This window comes from Phocoena sinus, chromosome 21, assembly GCF_008692025.1.
Source record: "Phocoena sinus isolate mPhoSin1 chromosome 21, mPhoSin1.pri, whole genome shotgun sequence".
NCBI lineage: Eukaryota > Metazoa > Chordata > Mammalia > Artiodactyla > Phocoenidae > Phocoena > Phocoena sinus.
The window spans coordinates 6,428,823-6,452,935 of record NC_045783.1 but is presented as its reverse complement, the minus strand read 5'-3'; the positions used below and the strand labels follow the sequence as shown (position 1 = coordinate 6,452,935).

Below are 24,113 nucleotides of genomic sequence, written 5' to 3'. Positions count from 1 at the left end.
AGGGAATTCTAGGTATGAGAAATAACAATAGCAAAGACATGGAGTTAAGAGCAAAGAGTCTGATGTCTTCAAGCAAAAGATGAGTGAAGGAGAGCTGTGTGAGTTTGGTGCGTCAGGCTGGCGTGAGTATCAGTCACGGCAGGCGGCGAATTTTAGGCTTAGTGGTCTGGGCGTCACTGCAGAGTTGAATGGAAGTCATTGAACAGTATGCTTTGTAATTAGTTCATTATGTTTTATTTAAGAAGTCACAGTCTTAATTCCATTTTTCTGAAAGCGTGTTCTGTAACTGAGCCCACAAGATATTTTGGGGAAAAAAAGGGTTTCATGTCCAAATGGGTTTAGAAAATGTTGCATTTTATATCCTTTCCTCAGGGAGTTATACTTCACGTTTGTGTATTAGTCTCAGAAAAGTACTGTTGTGAAAATGTCTTATTTTGTTGAAGGAACCGTTTTCTAGATTTGTATAAGAAAACAGTGATCTAAAATGGTTACACAAAATCTGGGGTTTTCATGAAGTAAATTTTTATGGTTTCAGAAAATTGCGGCTCTCCTGAATTATTCCTTCTCCAATGATTCTAGATTGCTGAGCCCTGACTTTAACAAAATATATATTTTACTCTTTGAAGCTTAAAATAGTTTATAGATGAATTAGTTTGAGACTCTTCATAAAAACTTGAGTTATGAAGGCCATAAACTATATAAATTTTCAGTTACACTTGTGTGTCACCTCTTATATCCACTTTTAATTCTGTTTAGGAATTACAATTTTATGTTAGATGAGATGAAAGGGAAACAATAAACTTAATATTTAGGAATTTTTTTCCTGTTACTTTTCATGTGTCTTGTAAAATCTGATGCATTTTGTTGTCATTAAATAATCAACTACATCTTGGAACACGTGTTTTCAATGAGTTGAACAGAGAGCTGAACTCTGGAGAAGTTGACCTAGAGTGCTTTAAGTCCTCACAGACTGTGCTGATTTCATTTTTGATTTCTAACATGTAACACATTCTGCTAAGGTGGTACAACTAGCCATAATGTCTTCTAGGAGTTTATAATTTAAAAGGAGAGATAAACATGATTGTATTTATTATCTGTTGAGGTGTAACATATTATTCCGTACCTTAATGGCTTAAAATGACAAACATTTATTATCTCACGGTCTCTGTGGGTCAGATGTGTTTAGCTGGTGGCTTCGCGCTCAGGGTCGGTCTGAGGCTGCAGTCAAGGTGTCCGCCGGGGCCGTGGTCACATCCTGGCTTCCCTGGGGAGGAGCTGCCCCCGTGCTCATCACACGGCTGTCAACAGGCCTCGGGTCCTCTGTGGCTGTTGGCTGCAGAGTCCGTTTCTTGACACTTGAGCCTCTTCACAGAGCTCCTGACAACAGGACAGCTTGCTCCTCTAGAGCGATGGATCAGGGAGGGGCGGGGACAGGAAGAGGGAGAGGCAGTGACAGTGGGAGCATAGGGGAGGGTGAGCGAGCCAAGCATGGCCTTCTCAGAACCTAACCTCAGAAGTGACACCCCGTCGCTTTTGCCATATTCTCTTCGTTAGAAACAGTTCACTGGGTCCAGCCCACACCCCAGGGGAGACTGTACAGGGGTGTGACTACAAAGAGGGCCGTGCTAGAGGCTGCCGACCTCAGTGGTGCTCAAGTAGGAGTTTTGCGTAAATAGTGACATCGCGCTAGACTGTGCTGAGACACCGATGAGCAGAGTGCCCTTGAGGTTAACTCAGTTCCAGATGCGGGTTCCGTGAGGCTTCCTGGGAGAGGAAGCATCTGGGCAGCTGTAAAGAGCCTCGCTGGAAGAGGCGTTGGTCGTGGGGAGGCTGCCTTTCAGTAGGAAAGGGTGGCACGAGCCCAGGAGCACTGAGAGCTCTCTGCTGTCTCAAAGCACAGTCAGTGTGTGGGGCGTGGGGCAGAGTGAGAGCCTGGGGGGTTCCCGCTACTGGCAGGAAGGCCTGAGCGTGGCTCCGCAGGGGCAGTTGAGGTCCTCACAGTAGTAACCAGATGTCCAGAAACTAGTACGCTGTTTTCAACACCTTCACCTCTTACAACCCTTTCATAATGTGTGATGGACTAATTCATTAAATATATTAAGCAAGTCAGAATTAGCCCTGGGCATTTTATTGTATCTTGTCACGGGTCAGATCACTAGTTGTTGTTGGGGTATAATAAGTTTGCATGATGGAATGAGTATAATCCCAGATTACTGTCTGTGTGGAGAATAACATAGAATTATTGTGTGTTTTGGCTTTGAAGGACTAATGATTTCTTTTGTACAATTTACATGTGTGTATGTGTGTGTGTGTGTGTATTCCTATTTATTGGTGTACTTTTTTCAGTTGGGTAAGACAAATGGTTATTTGCAAATAGATTTATTTACTGTGTTATGTTTACGCAGATTTGTCGTTTCAGTCCAGGTTTTAGGGCCTGTGTTAGTCACCTCAGGCTGCCGTAACAAGCCACCACAGACTGAGTGGCTTAAACAGCAGACATTTATTTTCTCCCAGTTCTGGAGGCTGGATGTCCAAGATCAAGGTACCAGCAGGGTTGGTTTCTCTTGAGGCCTCTCTTCCTGGCTTGTAGGCAGCCACCTTCTTGCTGTGTCCTCACATGACCTTTCCTCTGTGGGCTCGCTCACAGAGCGAGGTCTCAGGCATCTCTTCCTCATTTTATAAGGACATCGGTCCTGTTGGACTAGAGCTCCACCTTTATAACCTCATTTAACCTGAATTACCTCCCTAAAGACCCTTTGGGGTTAGGGCTTCAAAATGAATTAGTGGGGCAGGGGTGGGGTGGGGACAGGGACAGACACTTCTGTCCATAAAGGGCCTTAAATTATTTTTCTATATGTAATTACATTTAATATTAATATTTCTTAATTTATCATTTAAAAAACAATGTATATAAATACATTAAATAAATATTATTACCTTATAAATTTAATAGCTTATATATAGCTACTAAAAGTTACTTATTTTTAAAAATGCACACTAATTTTATAATGCTAAAACAAGTACTTTTTTTTTTTTTGCGGTATGCGGGCCTCTCACTGTTGTGGCCTCTCCCGTTGCGGATGCGCAGGCTCAGCGGCCGTGGCCATGGATCACGGGCCCAGCCGCTCCACGGCATGTGGGATCCTCCCGGACCAGGGCATAAACCTGTGTCCCCTGCATCGGCAGGTGGACTCTCAACTGCTGTGCCACCAGGGAAGCCCTAAAACAAGTACTTTTAAGTAATTCTTAAAATAGCATAATAATGATATATACTGTAGCTTTTTAAATCTAATAGTACCCTAGTCACCAATAACTGACCATTATTGGTCTGTCATTTTTCTATGAGTTGTAGATCTTTCTCAAAGTTACCAAAAGGGGGAAAAGAATGAATAATTTGTCTCATGGATATAATTTTTAACCGCTAAGTATTCTTTCTTTAAATTCTGTAACTGGGAAAACTTGCTATCTATTAGAAATATATTTTCTTGTAACTATAAAGGTAATTATTTCCCACCACACATAAAGGAAATTGATTTGTGAACAGTATAGGTAGAAAAAGTGTTTCCTGTTTTCTTTCCTCTTAGGTCACAACTAAATGACATTGCTTGAAAATAAAAACAAATGAACTTGTTTATCCAGCTGTTAAGCTAATTTTTCTTCAGGAAAATTGAAACTTAGTAGGACTTGTTAGTCTGTGATATGTTTTGCTTCAAAACATTATTAATTTTACTCCTAAAGTACACCTTCATTTGAATCTGACTTGATAAACAAATAGAAAAACAAACCAAAATGAACCTTTTTAATTTAGATTTTTTAAATTTGGTACTTGTTTACATGTTTAAGTCATTATACCATATACCGTTGACGGTGATGGCCGGTTTAAGAGGGAGGAGTAGTGGCTGTGGGTGTGTCTGTTTGTCTGTCTTATAAACCCTAAATATTTCAAGCCCCTGGATAACACTACTTCCTAGAAGTATATGTTGCTTCAAAAAAATATTAACCACAAAATATGTTCATTTATTATTAGAGTTGTTGTTTAAGGTATGTCTGTGTTAGAGCGTCATGAATTCTTAATATAGTCCACTTCAAAGGTTGTCAGATTAATGATCTCTAAATTCCATTCTTACTTGAAACCAAATGTTAGTCATTCCTTTAAAAAAGACTTACTCATATTTCCAAATAAATTAGTCAAGATTTTGTTTAACTACAACCTCTCCAGGACAAAAATTAAGATTTTGAGAAGTCTGAAATATCGGTAGAGTCTTCAAGAAACTACTAAGCAAGGTATATATTGAAGGCTGCTCAATTTTGGGAATTGAGCAATCTCTCAATCCCCTACATTTAGGGAAAAGAGAGTTGTTTTTTCAGAAATGCTAACATAGAACTTGTCATTTCAGAAAACTATGGTAAAACATTTAGTAAGGAAAGCTTCAACATAATATGTACATATAATAGAATTATATGGTATAACAGTATTATAGAAATGTAAATAAAATAGTATAAAAGAGTACTATACAGTATAATAGTATTAAATAAATATAAAGAAAATAATATGGCAGGTAAAAACGATCTTTTTGTGTTTCTAAATTGTTTATTTTGTTAAGTAACCAATTAGATTATTTTAATTTAAATCCAACAGCCTATCACACAGTGACCTCTTCCTCTTCCGACGTCCCGAGGAAGTTCATTTTCGGCCCGTTGTTGAGCGTTATTGCTGTTTTGTGTCGTTGCGCGTCTGTTAATCTTTGCCGCGATTTGTAGAACGCTCTTGTTCCTAGAAAGGCCACAAAGTAAATCTCATGGATCTCAATTACTGTTGAGTCAGAGATCATAGATGGTTCGGGATATACAAACAGAAAAGAATTATATTGGAAAACCACACTCGAACCTTATATTCCCAGTCTAGAATGTTTTCTTGTATGCTGGTCATTTTTGAAAAAGAACAGGAGTGAACAAAGGGAGTTGAGAAGGCTTTCGAATTATATTTGTAGTGATATAGTCACCATCCTCCTCCACCGTCTAAATCGCAGCTGTAGTTATTTCACTTCTCGATCCTCTGGCCTCTTGCTTCCATTTCTGTAGCGTGGCTCCCACTGGCACCCGCTCAGGTCGCAGTCTCAGGGGAACGGCGGCAGCAGGGAGCAGTGCTTGTAGATCTGGAAGAACTCGGCGGTGGGGGGAGACCAGGTCACCTGTCACAACACTCCTGTGGGGCTTTGGACATAGCAAACATTCAGGGATTTTGAGAGCTTTGGTTTGCCTCTTTGAGGTCATTTCCATACCATTTACTTAAATTTTTTTTTTTTTTTTTTTTTTGCGGTACGCGGGCCTCTCACTGTTGTGGCCTCTCCGCTGCGGAGCACAGGCTCCGGACGTGCAGGCTCAGCGGCCATGGCTCACGGGCCCAGCCGCTCCGCGGCATGTGGGATCGTCCCAGACCGGGGCACGAACCCGTGTCCCCTGCATCGGCAGGCGGACTCTCAACCACTGCGCCACCAGGGAAGCCCTACTTAAAAATTTTTACCAGAATAAATATTGCTGTTTACTCCTCCTGCCTTTTCACAGTCCTTTCAGCTGCCCTTTTGCGAATTCTTGATCCACTCAAGCCTGGTCTGAACTCTCAGTCAGCAGTTCTCAGATTGGTGCCGGAACCAGCAACATCAGCATTGTCCAGAAACTGGCGTGAAATCCAGATTCTCAGGATCCACCCCAGACCCACTGCCTCAGAAGCTCTGGGGCTGAGGCTCAGCCTTGCAGATGACCCTGAGGCATCCCAAAGTTTTAGAACCACTGGTCCAAGTAAGATTAGTTGTGTGTTCAACAGGCTAGTTGGGTCAGATTCTGGTGTTTTAACTAGAACATGTGGATCTATTATTTATTGGTAAACTTCCATTTTATTCTTGTTTCATTAAGAAAAAGAAAAAAATAATAGCAGTTACTTACCCATTGTAGGGAACAGACATGGGGAATAGGGAAGGGGCTTTCCATCTGGGTCCTGTAAACGTTCAGGTACTGCTTTCCTAATTTAAATCTTTCTCAGTTATGTGAGGTGTTTCATTTGAACTCATTTTCCTTAGAAGCGTTTTAGATATTTTGCTAGGAAAATTGGCTTCCAGCGGTTGCTAAGAAATTTGGCATCTTATGTATCTTAATCTTCCCCCTGCAGCTATTAAAGTGAGCTCAGAAGTCGTTTTTACCACAACAGCCAGCAGGATGATAGACATAAACTTTTAGAACTCTAGTAGTAGAAGACAGAAATTTTAGTGACACACCTATAATGGCAAAACAGATACCTAGAATTTTCATGTTATTGAGCAAGTTATATTATTGATCAAGATCTTTGTAGTTTTAAAACTCTTTAGGATTTGTGGAATTCAGCTTTCATCCTTTGAATAACACTGCCTATTTTATAGGTTTAAGGGTCCTTTCAAAACATAAAAGCAAAAGGATTTTTTTTGGTAGACTTCACTCAGTAGAAGTTATTATTATATCTGGAACATCATATAAACAAATTTAAATGGCAAGCTAATAATATTTGTAATATATGGCATATTAATAAACTTAGTATAGAAAGAGATCTTGCTAATTAGTAAGAAAAAGACAAATGAAATAATGGGGAAAAGGACATGAATAGGAAATTTAAGAGATATGAATGATCCACACCAGTGAACAAATGTCCTTCCTCCCTAATAAGCAAAGTAATACAAATTAAATGAGCATTGTGAAACCAGCTTTTGAAGGCCAACCTGGCAAACATTAAAAAAGAAAGTTACTGCCCAGTGTTGGCCCAGGTTTGATGGAAAAGACACACTTCTCTTTCTCCTGGGCGCTAAGACGACATACTTGTTTCCCGTGGTGCTGTAACAAATTGCCACAGATGTGTCCTCTTACAGTGCCGGCAGCTGGGAGTGTGAAATGGGTCTCACGGGCTGCAATCAGTGTGGGCATAACTGTAGTTCTGTTCATAGGCTCTCGGTGAAAGTCCGTTTTCTTGCACAGGATTCAGTGATGGTTTAATGCTCTGCGTTTATAGTCTTGAAATTGCACTGGGTCCTGCAGATTATGTAGCTGGTTCTGCCTCTACCTCCTCCTTGCTGTTCCTTCCTCTGAACCTTTTTCTTTTTTGGCTTAATTCTGACCTGTCTTTCCTTGGCCCTGAGGTAACTCTGAAGGCCTTCGGGAGCTCTCCTGTGTCTCCTGGCCCTGCACTCTGCTCCCCTCACCTTGTACTTCCCGTCCCCTGGCCTTTTGACAGTCCTTAGCTGTCAGTAACCCGGCTTTTTCTACCTTCTCAGCAACTGGGAACGTGATAAAAATCCATGCTGATTGCCGTCTGCAACCAATCCACACCATCAAATCTCAGCTGAGCCAATTACGCTGTGTTTAGCGATTCTTTATTTTTCTCTTTTTGACTATCTGTTCTATTTTTCAGATTTTCCCCCTCACATCTCAGGGTTTCTCTGCCTTGAAGAAGTTATGTTTCTCTGACAAGATCGTATCATACAATCACATTTATCTCTGTTTCAAAATCTTAATGTTGATGCTTCAGCAGTTGTCTTTTGCTCGCATTACCTCCACACTGTTCCCCCGGTTCACAAGCACAGCCTGTTTCTCACATGGATGGATCGTGTGTGTGTGTGTGTGTGTGTGAGAGAGTGTGCACATATACCCCGCCTAAGGCTTTGCTGTTGCCTCTGTCCTTTTCTGTGGCGCTAGAGAAGTGTGGGCCCCACGCGTGCTCACATTGACTCCACCCAGCCTCCGGAAGCTAATCCCAGTGAGCTCTGACTCACGGAGTGTCACGTCACTTTGGTCACTTGTCGTATTTGTTAATGTTCACGTAATATACAAAGTCATTACTTACGCGCGCCTTGGCTTCTCTCCCTTTAGTATTCTCAGTCGCTGCCGTTACTTCAGTTGTCATGTCTAGTCAGATGATTCCCAAATGTTTACTTCTGCCATTTTATACACCATATTTTCAACTACTTGTAGAGGGTTCTCTCCAACTTCAGCTTCAGCGCCCCAACTTGCCTCACCTTTTCCTTGTTAGCTGCCTCCTGCTCTGCCACCTGTGCTCTTCCTGCACGATGGGTATCCGCACACACGCTGACACACACCCTCCCCCGGTGCTTCCTCATGCCCCTCTCTTCCTGTTGACGGCACAGCCTCGTCCATGTCTTCTAGGGCAGAAGCCTCGTTACTTTTTACTCCGTTTTTTTTTTTAACTGCCACATTTAATTTTTGCTGAATCGATGTATATTTGGTTTTCTGAACATCACTTGACTACATTTTCTCTTTCCAGTTGCACTACTTCAGTCCTAATTCAGGACCTCATTGCCTATGACCTGATGTCCTAAACTATTTCTGAAACCTAAACCGTTCTTCTTAGCACCTAGATATTATTTCTCCTTTGTCCTAAAATCCATGGAGTCCCACAGACCAACATAAGTACATCCGCCCGTCGTTCTAAAGCCTTCAGCAGTGTCGCCCGGTGCACTTAGCAGTCTTAACTCCTTACTGGCTCTGGACATGTGCTCCACAGACCTTCCACATCCTGCCTCTCTTCCTTCATTCATCCGCTAGGCTTTCCCCCACTTTCTACCCTACTAGCCTCCATCCTGGCCTCGCTCCAACGTGCTGTTTTTCCTGAAGCCTATACCAGTAAGTTATGAGTGAGTGACAGTATCTTTAAGTGTGAGTAATATTTTTATATTCTGAGGATATTTTTAATCTCTTAAGACATTCTACCAGGTACTATAGCTATTTATTTTATTGTCTCATTAACCTCTAACCTACATGTTTATAGGTTTAGAGTAGTATCTTGTTAATAATTACTGAATAAGAAAGTACTGAACAAGACATTATAAAGTCTTGTGAGCTGTGTGACTTTGAGCAAATGATTTTATCCCTCTGAACCTTGGTTACTTAATTTGTGGGAGTAAAGTGAGATGATAATACGTATGTGTGTGTTCATGTATATATATATTATATATAGATAGATAGATAGATATAAAATGTAGAATCCCCTGCATGGATCAATAAAGATTTTCTGTCCAATGAGTATCATTCATTTATGTTTCCAATATATAATACTAACAACACAATTTCAGTTATACCAAGCATCACTATAATGGCCCTCGGGGAGAAGCTTGGTCAAAAGGTAAGGTAGAGTATCGTTAGTACCAGCTAGAAGTTCAGGAGATCTAGAGATGGAAACAAGGCACAGCAGATACTAAAACAGGCTAGATATTGACCAGAAACAATTTAATTAGCTACCGTTTTCCTATTTAGGGCTCAGGGGTTTTCTCTTCCGTAGAGGCAGAGGCAGTCCTCAGTATGGTGAGCTCGAGCTCAAGCAGTTAATTATAAATGCCTGTTATCTGGCTCTCTCTGTACTGAAACTCTAATTGGTCTCTGTAGTGTTATTATGAAATTGGTTTTATTTTTTATTTTATATTTATTTCTTTTTGGTCGCGTTGGGTCTTCATTGCTGTGCGCGGATTTTCTCTAGCTGTGGCGAGTGGGGGCTACCCTTCGTTGCGGTGCGCGGGCTTCTCACTGCGGTGGCTTCTCTTGCTGCGGAGCACGGGCTCTAGGCAGGTGGGCTTCAGTAGTTGTGGCATGTGGGCTCAGTAGTTGTGGCTCACGTGCTCTAGAGCGCAGGCTCAGTAGTTGTGACACACGGGCTTAGTTGCTCCTTGGCATGTGGGATCTTACCGGACCAGGGCTGGAACCCGTGTCCCCTGCATTGGCAGGCTGATTCTTAACCACTGCGCCACCAGGGAAGTCCCTATGAAATTGGTTTTATAATAATGACCCAAGGTTTGGAGCGGCCCCTAGTACATTCCTCAGTGAGAAGACTTTGCCTTCACTTTGTCTACACGCTAGTGATAGGTATTTCTTATTCATCTGCCACAAAGTTGATTTCTCCAAACCTTCACTGTAACTCATTTTTAGGGAAGTATTACTTTTCTGTCTTCTTATCTTCTTACTGACTTAACTTAGATTCTAATAATTGTTCTTACTGAATACCACAGTGTGATTCTGTAGAACTATGGACGTAATAAAACTGGGTGAGTTCCAATAGCAAAGAAGGAAGTATTAACTAATTTAATTGACAAACCAATGTTTCCCAGCCTGGTATACTATTCAGATTTTTGTTATAAGTTTGTGAATAAATTAAACTGTTTCTGCCCTAGGGACTCAAGTCAGACATGTGGTTGTGGGAATCTTTGTCTTTCCCACACCACTCTGCATTTTAAAAATTCTTCTGCGGGAAGATCCCAACATACTATAGCTGTTCTTTCTTATGCAGTTAATTTTCCCTGGAGAGAAGCCATAGAAAATCCAAATCAAGTTTTTTTCTAGTCTATTTTCATGTCACTTCTTCGGAGAGCTACACTTTTCTGTTAAATTGTCAATAAATATTCTAATCCAGGAAAAGGGGGACAGTAGGAAATAGGAAGGGGAAAGGAACAAATTCTTAGCATTAGCAGGCACACTAATGAATGTGATTAATTATTCTATATAAATTGCAATATTGTCTCACTTAAAGAAGCTTTTGAAAGTATAGGTGTGGTATATAACTGATTCAGTTTGCTGTACCCCTGAAACTAACACACATTGTGAATCAACTATAGTCCAATAAAAACTTAAAAAATAAAAGTATATGTGTGTGTGTATATATAAATAATATACTCAAGAGAATTGAAATCGTATGTTCATACCAAGACGTGTTCGTGTGCAGCACTCATATGCAGTTTACATGAATGTTCATAGCTGCATTGTTCACATAGCCAGAGGGTGAAAACAGCCCACGTGTCTGTCAGCTAGTCAGTGGATTTACAAGATGTGGCATATCCATACAATGGAACATTATTCAGCCAGAAAAAGTAATGAAGTACTGATGTATGTGCCGGACACAAACGTCCACATGCTGTGATTTCATTTACGTGAAATGTTCATAATCGGGAAATCCATAGAGACCGAAAGTTGATTTGTGGTAGTGGGGTGGGTGTGTGCCGGGAGCAGTGTCTGCCGTGGCTGAAAGGTGTCTTTGGAGTGGTGAAAATGGTCTGGGATTTGTTAGTGGTGAGGGTTGTATAGCTCTTTGAATAAACTAAAAACCATTGAATTGTATACTTTACAATGGTGAATTTTATGGTATGTGAATTAGAGTTCAGATTTTTTTAAAAGTTTACCGAGGAATTAGATTCTTTGGTTACCCTAAAAGTCAGGCCAGTATTTCATGTTATATAGACCACATCAGCTCTTAGTTCAAATATTGTACACAGTGGGGGTCATTTAGGTTCCCACTGCACCTCTATTTGAGTAGAAATAGAACTGAAAGAATCAGGGACTTGGAGTCAGAAATTAGGGAATTGTTCCTGAATCTTGAGTGACCATGGGCAAGGTGCTACCACCTTTATTCTGTTGCCAGAAATGAGGATCATATGTTTACTCTTGTCAGAGTTTTCCAAATCAAAGGGTTTCTGAGAGGCCATAAGCTTCTTGAGGGCAGGTTTTCCAACAGCTTCCCACCGGGTCTTATACATGTAGATGTTTAATAAATGTGTATTAAATGAATGTTGATTTAAATTGAGAAAGTCATGTGAGAGTGCTGTCTAAACTTTCTTAACGTCCTATAGGTATGAGATTTAACCGAAAGTATATACTGGTCTATTAGTGGAAACTTAAAAACAATTTAGATGTTATGTTCTATTTCCAAGGTGTTCTGTAACTAATTTATGGCCACACTGAATCAACTTCTTTTCTAGGCCTTCCAGTATTAAAACATGTGCTGACACCAAGAATAAAGGCAACTCATGTTGCTTTTGATTCTATGAAGAATTACTTAGATGCAATTTATGATGTTACAGTGGCCTTTGAGGGGACTGTGGATGATAAAGGGCAGCGGAAGGAAGCGCCGTCCATGGCTGGTAAGTTGGTTTCGAGTGAGTCATATATGTTTACCCAGGTAGAGTTTATTTTTTAAAAAAGGTAGGTGTATTCTATTACATTACATTGATATGGTTTCCAAGTATATATACTTGTATTTCTCACATATTTTTTATTAATCTGTAACAGTTGAAATTTCATTAGTCCTGCTAAGTTTGGTACTTCTTGGCTGTCCTGTTAGTCCTTGAACTTGCCCAATATCATTAACTCAGCCTCTTTCCTCCCAAGGTTTACACCAAGAAATGGAAAAGTTACATAAATCTAAGGAAGGAGTGAGGCAGGAGAGTGGAACCTAGCAGCGCCGAGGTGAATCTAAGGAAGGAGTGAGACAGGAGAGTGCAACCTAGCAGCGCTGAGGTGTGCACTGATGCTCAGTGTCTATCTTTGTATGTGTTTTTCATATAACATTGGTGACATCTAGTGTCACTGACAGTTATGTGACTTTTTCTTTTTTTCAGCCATGTGCTAGGTATTAGGGACCTTTGAGCTACTGTTTATGTCAGAATAACCAGGAAAAACTAGAATCGTAAGCAAGCAGAATGTTTTAGTTAGACATACCCACAGACACTCGTGATTGCGGTCGACGTTTGAACGTGGGGTGGGCGCAGGAAGCGTGTGGAGCTGCCGTCCGCTCCTCAGGGTGTCGGTTGCTGGGGGCCTCACGCTTCGCCTTGGCAGCTGCCGGCCGTGGGACTAGCTTGCTTGTCAGGGTGCTTCTCTCCATAGCAGCTGTTGAAGGCAGCTGTACAGAACGTGCTCAGGGGCACAGAGGGTAGCTCCCAGATGTTGGGAGAGCGGACAGAGGGCTGAGGCAGGAAGGGACTAAAAGGTGGCAAATTTGATGGTGGCGGGAGGAGGTCAGACCTGGGGCAGCTGCACCTAAAGCAAGACCGACTGACCGCTCTCATGACCACCTTCAACTCCGAGTAAAGCCGGAAGCTCACGCTTTCTAAATTTTATTTTAAGTGTAATTCTTTGGCATATATTATACATCATACAGTTTAAAAATCAAAAGTATATAAAGTGTACAGTGAAACGGCCTGTTTCCACCCTGTCCCCATCCACCTGGTCTCCCCCTTCCCCTCCGCAGCGGTAACCACTTTTCTTCCTTTCTTGTGTATCGTGTGTACAAATTTACTGTCCATCCCTCTTACAGAAAAGGCAACATATAATACTTTTTTTTCTTTTTTAACCATGGAAGGAGTCATTCACCCAGTTCTACATTTGAGGACAGTGCATTTAGTTATTCAGCAGTATTGCCATCCGTTTATCAAACGTTCAAAAAGTAAGATTAAACACATTTTTATTGTTTATGAAAACCAGATCTAATTCCCATAATAACCTTTTAAAAATGCTGCTTTATCATGTCACCATCCAGTCCTAGGAACTCGTGGGCTGGGCCACGCCCACGGGATCAGCGCTGGCGTCCTGGGACTCAGCATCCTGGTCCCTAAGCCCCACCTTCACATCGTTTCCTCCTACTCTGTGCTGCTTGCTGGGTGGGACCGCTTTCCTCGCTGTCACTGAAACCCTCCTGCACCTCCACGCGGGCTCTGACCGAGGGCCGTGTGTAGGCCAGGCCACCTTCCCCTCTGTTGCTCTCATCCAGGTCTGCAACCTTGTCCCCATGAAGGCTTCCCTCGCTCCTCTGCTTGCTAGCTCATGAAGCTTCCTCTTGCTCTCCACTCCCGTGGCACAAAGTGCACGTAAGATTAGCACTTGGCATGTGGCTAATCAGCCCCCGCCCAGGTAGATCAGAAGTGCCTTTGGAGGCAAACCATTTTCAGCTGTGTCTCCCGGGCTCCAGACCCGGCGCCCCATCTCGTTGCTCCACTTGCTCTGCACCGTAGCCGACGGGGCTTTGTGTATTCATGACGGAGGGTCTCTGTTTTTGAAAAGGCTGGCTTTCCTAGCTGTCACACTCAGAAGCCATGTGGAAAACAAAATGTGTCATTTCGTCAATTAAGAGTAAATATTTCCGCAAGGAAGACTATAGCAGTGTAAAACCAAAAGGCAAGCAGAGGGTTGCAGAGAAAAAGGCTGATTTCCTTAATGTACAAAGTGTTCCTATAAATTGATATGATCAGTAGTAACTCAGAAAAATGGGTAAAGGGCAAGAACAGACAGTTCACAGAAAAAAATTGTTCAACCTCATTCATAATAAGAAAAATTCAAATTAAAACGTATAATGAGATACCATTTGTTTACTATCAGACTGGCAAAAATCCCCATTAACAGGTTAGATAACAGGCCCTGTGGGTGAGATTAAAGTATCTCAGAGACTTTCATACTTTGCTGATAGGAGTGCAATACAGTACAACCTCTGTAGAAGTTGTCCAGACAATGTCTGTCAAAGTTACAGGAGCATTTGCATTCCCACTGCTGAGACATTACTCTACAAATATACCTGTGCACGTAAGAGATGACATCTGTTGTGTGTTGATTTTGATTGTGAGTTGAGACCTGTAGCTTGAAAAACTCTCATTATTACATAAACTGATTGATACGCTGCTCTACTTAGTCTAGTATAAATTAAGATTCACTTTAAATTTAGGTGTAAGTAGGGTTAAGTATAAAATTCCATAACTTGGAATATTGTAGGTACCTTGTGGCTGAGTTGAATAAGTATTAAATGCCATCTCCGTACACAGTGGGCTGTTATTTAATATTCATATTTGATAGCCCAATTAAAATTTTTTTTCCATAAAGTTGCTAGATTGTTCATAGGTATGCCGTAGACCGGTGTTTCTCAAAGCCCTGTAGGAGGATCGAGGTTCCATCAGAGTTACCTGGGTGGCCTCAGCTGCACTGCAGACTGCTAACGGGCTCGCTGCAGCGGGGCTGAAGCTGCGTGCTGGTGACCCTGCAGGGGTCCTTGCGGTGGCCAGCGTCTAGTAGCGTGGGTCTCATGAGGCCTCGTGTCAGAGAGGGCGACGGCAGGTAGTGAACCGTGTCCTTCCCGTTTCGTGGTCTGTTTCATTGGAATGTGGGTATGGCTCAGAGCCATCTGGGCGTCCTCTTGTGGTTCATCTGGTCTTTTCAGCAAAGTCTGAGCGCTTTCGTGGACAGCGTCCATTGGGCAGAGGTGAGACAGGGCAGTTTGATTGTAATCGATTTATAAATCCTGTTTTTAAAATGGGTGGTGTACCAGAAGAAATTGTGAGCTAAAGGACAACAATTGATATTCTGTTTAAGCGTTTTATATGGTTCTAGGTAACTTTTTTGTATTAATACTTTCTTATACGAAAAGAGAACATATTCAGAGGGAAAGAAGGGAAAAAACTCTACAAACTCACCTGTCCAGATGCAGCCCCAGACAACAAACAGTTCAGATGTTTCCCTCAAAGTCTTCTTTTCTGTAATGTCTGTATGTTGGCGTGATGTGCCTTTATGTATTTTTTTAAATGAGATTTTATATATGTATATATATCTTCATATCCTGCGTTTTTTCCCCTTAATAGTGTGTCATGAACATCTTTACATGTCAGTATATACACTTATGTAATTTTTGTATAAGGCTACGTAGTGTTCATTGGTGTGAATATACAACAGTGTATCTATCCAGTTTTTGTTGGATTTAGGTCATATTGGTTTTTTGTTTTTGTTTTCAGAGGGAAGGGGGCAGTTGTAAGGCGGACGGTAAGCAGTATGGGCACCACCCGCGGGCCCGGCGTGCAGAGGCGCACAGCTCAGCCCGCACACATCCTGGGCCCCGCTGTCTGTGCTCTGCCTTTCTCGCTAGGCTCCCCAGGCACAGGGCACTCGGGACTCGGTCTCTGCAGAGACTAGACCTTGTGACATGTGTGGATACTTGGAAGACTTTCTGTTTGGCCCTAGCGTATCAATATACTCTAGGGACCTGCTGGAAAAGCTATAGTTAGAAAACAGTTACACCTTAATTTGAGTACTTTCCTACATTCCCTAAATATTATGGATAATTGTTGCTCATGCCCTATGAAATGTGCCCCAACTAAAAGCGTTTTTACTAATATAGACACAAAAGCTTTGTTGACTATCGAGGAAAGTATTCGCTACTCAGTTCTTATCTTTGGTGGGAGAACCTCCTGGGTGCGCTGAGAGTTGATCTGGTGCTTGCATGGTCTGTATCTGGATGCCTGACCACAGGGCCTGGGCCAGCCTGTCTCCATTGCTGACGACACTGGGCCTTGGTTCGTTCATCCCCACGGGGAGACAGCAGTCCTTGCCTAGAGAGGTGCACGACGGTCCGGTGAAGTGACCTGCACGAAAGCGTGGTGTAAATACCACAGTACCGTGTACATTTTAGGTGGGAAAACCTAAAAGCACCCATGCGAACTTCAGGGCCCTTTCCTCACGCCTGCATCTTACTAGAGGCCCTGCTGACACGTCCCAAACACTTGAGTTCACAAGCATTCGTTCCTGACGCTGGAAGTGCAGTCGGTTTTGTTTCCTTGTGGACTCTGTACGTCTGTGCATGGGACTTGGAGTATCAAGGATAAACGCAGTGTCCGTTGGATGACCACTTAATTAACAGAAATGTTGAGGGGCAGGCGTAGGTAATTAAGTGAAGGTAGGAAAGTTGGTGTCGGCGTCTGCGTTTTTATGTATCAGAAATAGAAATAGGAGGGTGAGGTGAGAAGTCACGTGCGGCCAGCAGATTCTGGTCAGTCACCTGGAGCGCACGCGTGTGTGGGGTCCTGTCCCACGTGCTCCCAACACCCTCACGTTGCAAAGAGGAATCAGAGGAGGTGGCTTTCCGTGGTCGGCTACGTCTTGTTTCCCTTCATAATAACGTAGCTCGTGACAACCTCAGGCAGGGGCTGCTGCTGTCACCTCCCTCGTACGGACGTGGAAGCAGGCACAGAGAGGCTGACAGGTATGCGCAGGGCTGGTGAGGGCTCAGAACCCAGGCCGCTGGCTCACTGGCTGTGCTCTTGGCCCATGCCCAGTTCTGCTCCTGAAAGCACTCCTTAAGCCAGTCTTTGATTTAAAGGGAAATGGAACTTGAGGAAAATTAAGAGAAAAATATTGAAAAAGTGAAATCTTCCCTGTGGCAGTGTTTTTGCACATTTATCATCAAAGCCAATTCACTCCTAAAAGTGTAGAAAAAATGAGAGACTTTTTGACGACCGAAGTGCAGCATGTTGCTCAGAGCAGCTGTGGCGAGCACGTGGCAGAAAGAGGTGTGTGTGGTCCAGAGGCGGAACCTTCTCTAAGGGTTAGCTTACGGTCTTCCTCCAACTCTGCAGCACACTAGTCACCGCTTCTCAGAACACGTCTTTGGACACATATCGGCTTGAGATAAAAGGTCTCGGCCTCCTACTTGCGTACCCACCCAGGGAACATAGTCTTCCCTTAAGTCTCGTAGCAATATTTCCTTGTTCTCCAGGAATTTAAGTATGTTAATATGCTCATGTCTCCACAGAAAGCCACCTGCAGAAAAGGGTATTTCCGGACTCAAAGTTCTGTCTTATCTTGGAATAAATCCTGACCTTATCCCTTGTGCCATGTGGGCTGCAAAAAGGACCATCTGCTTTTTTCAGATTAGCATGTTTTGGGAGCTGTAATTATTGAAGGGCTCATAGCTATTCCACGGAAAGAAATTTGGTTCCCGAACCACGTAGAATACGTTAAAATACAGCAAGGATCAGGAAAGCAAGGAGTACCAGTGAGTAGAAACCACTGGCAAGTCACAGAGGAGCGGGGAGGACTGTGGAGCCGTGGAGGCAGGGCCCGGGCCGGCCCAGCACTAGGACCGAGGGGTTAAGTGCCCCTGTGCACCCAGTGCTGCCAGCGACACCCGTCCCTGCCCTGTGGGGCTCACCGCCCAGTGGGAGCGGCGAGGACGCGCGACAAGCCCGAGGCTTAGGACCGGAGGCTGGTGGCCCCGTGAAGGGGATTGGTGGGTCTGATGGTGGTTGGCATCTGGGGATCCCTTCGGAGGGTGGGTCCGTGCTTCTAGTAGAGGCCAGCCTCCTGACCCTGGGCTGCCTGTCGAATCTACTAAAGGTTGTTGTATGGAAAGTCACACTTGGTTGATCTAACTCATGACCTAGTTAACTGTGGAAGACTTGGAAGTTATTACTACTTCAGCTTGAAACCCAAAACCACCAGTTTATGATCTTTGTTTTCTTCTTTTTTTTTTTTTTGGCTAAAGAAAAAAATCTGTTCTTCATTGTTTTTAAACTTTTTTAAAGCTCATTTTTATCGTTTTATGTAACTGAATTCTAAAATAATAAAAATGAAATATTTTTGTTTCTTGTTAGAATTTCTCTGCAAAGAATGTCCAAAAATTCATATTCACATCGATCGTATAGACAAAAAAGATGTCCCGGAAGAACAAGTATACATGAAAAGATGGCTTCATGAACGTTTTGAAATAAAAGATAAGTGAGTAACGACAGTTCTAGCCCTTCAGAAACAGTGGCTCAGCACAGTCACTATAGTAAACAGCGTGAGACGAATGTAAACAGTTTTATTATCTTAAGAAAGTCTTTTATGAACTCAAGTCAGATCTCATTCCATGCCTCCTCTGTCCATGTTTTAAACTTGACTGTTACAAGTCACTGTGAAAGATCTTGTTATGGGGGCTGTCCTTTGTTATTTACTGCATTTCGATAATTTGTGTAAAAAGATATAAAATTTTTTAAAGAAGAGAGAGACACACAGAAAGCTTTGTACTGTTGAGATGCCCCAGGCCCACCCTCCCGGGTCCAGGGGAGTGTGTGCGTGCTGAGGGCAGGCCGGCAGGCCGGCGGTGTGTAGAGAATCGGGCTGTGGGGTGGAGGATGGTGTCTCACGTGTATGTGGAACTGACTCCAGTGTATTTGTTGGAAGAAGAAGGGGCAGTTGACATTGTCACGAAAAAAGTGTCCTTTTGCTTTTAGTAGTTTGGGACCTAAACCGTTTCTGGGGTTGGCCTTGTGTTTCTCCCACCAATAACATGACTTGGGAGCTAGTGCAGTGTTGGCCCCTGGCTGAGAGTTGCTGTGAGTTAAGTTTCAGGTGGGGCCTCTGGATGCCTCTGGCAAAGGCGGAGCTCGAGGTCAGATGAGGGTGAGCCTGTTAGTCTCCCTGTGATTTACACAGATTTCTAAAGGTAGAAATTTTAGAATTTTCTTCTCCTTTCAGGAAGATAAAAACTGGGTTCTTAGGTTTAGATATAATACTTAGAAATTGAATTTCCGTGGATGAAAACTTCAGCATATATTATTTATTTACTATTCGTTTTGTTTTCAGTGGAACTTTTATCCTTTTTGTTTTTTGAAAGATGTGTTTTAAACATCTATACTTTTTTTCCTCTTTCTGAAAAAAATGGATCTGTGAGTTATAGGATGCACCATTTAAATTTATTAAGACCACATTGAAAAGAATGGTTTTTAAAGGCTTTAGAAAATACTTCCAGGGCTTCCCTGGTGGCGCAGTGGTTAAGAATCCGCCTGCTAATACAGGGGACTCGGGTTTGAGCCCTGTTCTGAGAAGATCCACATGCCGCAGAGCAACTAAGCCCGTGCGCCACAACTACTGAGCCTGCGCTCTAGATCCTGCAAGCCACAACTACTGAGCCCACGAGCCACAGCTACTGAAGCCCACGCACCTAGAGCCCATGCTCCCCAACAAGAGAAGCCGCCGCAATGAGAAGCCCGTGCATCGCAACGAAGAGTAGCCCCCGCTCGCTGCAACTAGAGAAAGCCCACGTGCAGCTACAAAGACCCAATGCAGCCACAAGAAAAAAATACTTCCAAAATTCTGTTTATGTTCAGAAATTTTACCTGTGTTTTAGTCTCCTAAAATGCTTCTTCTCAGGAAACTGCCATTGTTTCTCCTCTCCTTGTTGTATGGCAGTAAAATATTTCCTAATTAACCCTCCTAGATTAACTTTAACAAGTGAAAGCTATTAAAAATGTACTATGTTGGGGCTTCCCTGGTGGCACAGTGGTTGAGAGTCTGCCTGCCGATATAGAGGACACGGGTTCGTGCCCAGGTCCGGGAAGATCCCACATGCCGCGGAGCGGCTGGGCCCGTGAGCCATGGCCGCTGAGCCTGCGCGTCCGGAGCCTGTGCGTCCGGAGCCTGTGCTCCGCAACGGGAGAGGCCACAACAGTGAGAGGCCCGCGTACCGCAAAAAAAAAAAAAAAAAATGTGCTGTGTTGAAAATGAAACTATATGAAGTTTATAAACAAATTTCTGTATTTCATTGACTCTCAATTGTGCATGACAATGTGTTAAACCAATTAATCAGCGCTACCCACTTGGGATATGGAAGAAATTTTAGAAGTACGATTTATGTGTTTTGACATGAAAATCTGTTATCAGAAAAAAAAACCCTGAACAATATGATTAATATCCTATGTATTTTGTGTTATAGGTGTTTATATGTATATTTAGAATGAGTCTGGATGTTTTAAAACAGTGATTTTCTCTAGGGAGTGTGAGTTGAAAGGCAACAGAAAGACTTTCCCTTTTTGTACTTTGTGTTTCAGATTTTTATGTTGAGTGTATTCTGCTATTATAACTTTACATTTTTAAAATAAGGAAACTGCATTAGCTATGCTGCTTTTCCTTCTTTTACCTGCTGTTGTAATTCCATGCGAATAGGGGCGCTGGGGGGTAACTCTCCATCTATAAGAGCTGCTGGTCTTTTCTCTGACTTGTGGTAGAATAGGAGCTGCGCGGAGGAGTGTCTGGAGGGGTAAAGACGCGGGGGGGGGGGGCGGGGGGGAGGCAGAGAAAAAGCCCGCGTGCGTGTCAGGACCCTGTGAAGTTTTAAAGATCTAAAGTTTAAAAAACATCCCCATAAAGTTACTTGAAACCATCTGTCTTTACGTATTACATATAATTCCTATACATTAATCATAGAGCATATTAAAGATATTTTTAATGTCTAGAAACTCCACTTAAACCAACTCTCTGGGTGTTTCCTATAAGGACCTATAACTTCTCCAGCATATAATAGGCAGCCAATAAATATTTGTTGAATTACGATATTGAAATGGCTAAACCTGAAAGTTAACACTTTTTTTTTTTCATTCTGGCCATAGATTGCTTATAGAATTCTATGATTCACTGGATCCGGAAAGAAGAAACAAATTTCCCGGAGAAAGTGTTAATTCTAAACTAAGTCTCAAGAAGACCTTCCCGTCATTCTTGATCTTAAGTGGTTTGACTGCTGGTATGCTTATGACCGAGGCTGGAAGGAAACTATATGTAAAAACGTGGATTTATGGAACCTTAATTGGCTGCTTGTGGGTTAGTATTAAAGCGTAAACGCGTAGCTGTCTCCAGGCAGTGGGATGTGCTACGTTGTTTATTACTGGCGGCTGCACATTGCATCCGATTGTTCCTGAATTTAATAAGAAGTGTAAATAAAGCCTTGTTGATTGAACATTGGATGAAATAGAATTTCTGACTAAAGCCGATATGCAGTTGGTCTTGGGCAAACATACATGGTTTTACAACTTTAGTCCAGAAGCTGCTGGAAAGGGAAAAGATAAACAGAGTTTATGTTATAGTTGGCATTTCCTATGAACTAATGTCAACTCCAGAAGACTGTTAGGATTATATATTTTGTTACTGTTTTGTAATTCCGATAGCTGCATTCGTGAACATCAATTGGCAGTATATTTCACTGTATTTGTTTTCTTCAGTTTTTTACAACTTGACTGGTCCAAACTCTTATCACTGAAATATGTAGTGTCTTGCAACTGTGTAATATTCTGCCTTGTGTTTAATTTCTCCAAGTCGATGAAAGAAATTGTAGTTAAGTATGGAGAAGGACACGAGGAGAGGCTGAGGAATGCTGGTGAGGGGCGCTCTGGTTAGCGAGGACTTGTATTGTATTGTGTTGTTAGCTGAGTTCACTTTATGTTGGCAAAGTGATTAGCATCTCTGGTATTTACTGAAACAGCTTCATTTGCACACCCTGTACTCTATACAAAAGAATAATGTATAAAAATACAAGAATTAAGTTTAAGTTAAAATTGTGATCCTGATTCATGGTAGCAGAACTTTAAATTGCTCAGCTTTTTGAAGATTTAAGCTAAGCTCCTAGCACTTCATGACATTTGTGCCATAAGTACTTGAAAACCTTACGATTTCCTGTTATTTTTTATATCGAAATAATCAGTGTGAACCTTTGTTGGACCTGAGTCCATAGATATTTGAGATGGTGGGAGCTCTCAAACACCTGACTAGGTTTATTAGCATGTGCCTTTTGCCTGTTACTCTTGGGTTTAGCAAACTATGTAATCCCCAAATCATTCTGTTTATGTCGTCGTGGTCGGTTTCCACTGTATTCGAGTTCTTTTCCTTTGGATCGCCGGCAGGGGTGCTGCTCGGGGCTGGCACAGGGGCTCACGGGAAAGCGCTGTGTCGCCAGCCAGCGTCGGTCCTGATGCGGAGTTGAGCCTTGTAAGCTCTTGTGAGCAGCCCACCATCCACAGCAAAGGCATTTTGCGTTCGTCTTATGTCAAGAAATCACCTTCCTCAAGCCAGTGAAGTACAGACTTAATCCATCAGGACGGAGTGAATTTGTTTCATTCCCATTGGTATTAATTAATGGGGCCACACAATTCATCTGTATCACCTGAAAAGAAGAGCTTTGTTTCAGGAACCAAATCACACAATTTTCAGTCATGGAACAATAAATCCCCTAGAAGAGGACCTTTTTTAAAGTGTAATCTGCTCTATTTTTAATGTTACAATTCAAGCTTGATTGCCTGCTGGTCATTTAAGATACCAATTCTGCTTCCGAGTAATGGATTTTTATCACCATTTAAATCATGATAAACAAAATGGAAACACAAATTAAGGGAAATTTGGTCTGATTTTCCAGAACCAGAGTAAGCCATTTCAAGTAACCCCTCTGAAGAGTTGGGTGGTGTGAATTGGTTTGTGTATGTTAGTATGTGTGTATGTATTGATACACACGTTCCCACAGGACACAGTTGGCTTCATTATGAATGGGGGTGCAGGTAAAACTTGTTCTCATGCCAAACTGCAATTTTCTCTTACCCTGTAAAGTGCAGTTTAGATCAATCCCATGTCTTCGTTAAATACTCTTTTTAACAGTCCTAAACTTAGAAACTATTTCTAATTGGATCACAAGAAATGTAAGTTGTGTAACTTACTTTGAATGTCATGGATATGTTCTCAATTTAAATTTTAAGGAGCAATACCATTGGAATCATGCTGATGATAACTGATTTAAAGAAGGCCAGGTGACCTGCATAAGATCACTTGAACAGCATGTTTCCTGTAACTATCCTTATATTCTCGCAAAAGGTCTATAAAATATTTGTTTAAAATTTTTTTGTATCAAAATATTTGGAAAATTAGAAGCTTCTTTTTAACATGTATTGATATGACTTGAATTATTTTATGAAATTAAGAGCCCTGTATACCTGTAAATCTTTTCACATAATATCATTTAAGCTTTTGTTTGTGCTACTGTTGATTTACAGCTTAGTTGGTACTTGGTTTATCTTTAAAAGAATGCAATCAATGTGCATGCTTTTATGTTTTTCGCAGAAGGGTGTGTTGGGATGAAAGTAAAAGAAAAAATAAAATCTTTCACTGTCTCTAATGTCTGTGCTATTTTGTGACCCAAAAATTCACCAGCAGTCTCTTATTCCATAAAATAGGCTTCATGGCTGGCCTTGTGTTCTGAATATATAAAGCTATAATAATTTTTCTTAAGTATTGGGCAAGTTTTCTTTTAATACATTAAAATCTTCAAACTTGTGAAGCAGTATATTTGGTTAACTCATCCATATACTTTATAAGATGTATGGCAAATATTAATTACTTAACAATTCTGTAATAATTAGGACCTCACAGAAACATGTCAGATGCCTGAAATTAGCCAGGTTGGTGAGTCAAGTGTGAATCTGACTACTCCTTACATCACACGTACCAGTGATTTCTTTCGTATGTATCAGTTCCGTGTGATTTTTTTCTCATTTAGAATGGTACAGTTCTCCTTTATAGCCAGATTACGTAAACTTTATCGTTTCCTTAGTAATATTATGTGGTTTATACTTAATGTTCACTGAATAGGTCCATGTCGATAAAATGATCTGAATAAATTGACCATTAAAACAAAGAAATAATATAAAAAATTTGCCCCTCAAGTAAAATTAAACTGTAACCTTAATCATATTTGTTTGTTCTTGAAG

General features: G+C 41.8%; 1 protein-coding gene across 2 annotated transcripts in view; it reads left to right on the top strand.

Moving 5' to 3' along the window:
* The window catches only part of AGPAT5 (1-acylglycerol-3-phosphate O-acyltransferase 5), a 62,393-nt gene extending 38,877 nt beyond the window's left edge, over positions 1-23,516 (top strand). For both annotated transcript variants that reach the window (XM_032618532.1, XM_032618531.1), the window contains 3 exons: positions 11,778-11,939; positions 18,204-18,327; positions 20,979-23,516. In XM_032618532.1, coding sequence (XP_032474423.1) covers positions 11,778-11,939; positions 18,204-18,327; positions 20,979-21,204 — 512 coding nt within the window. In that variant the 3' untranslated portion in view covers positions 21,205-23,516. The remainder of the gene's footprint in view (positions 1-11,777; positions 11,940-18,203; positions 18,328-20,978) is intronic.
* Positions 23,517-24,113: the final 597 nt, after the last annotated feature.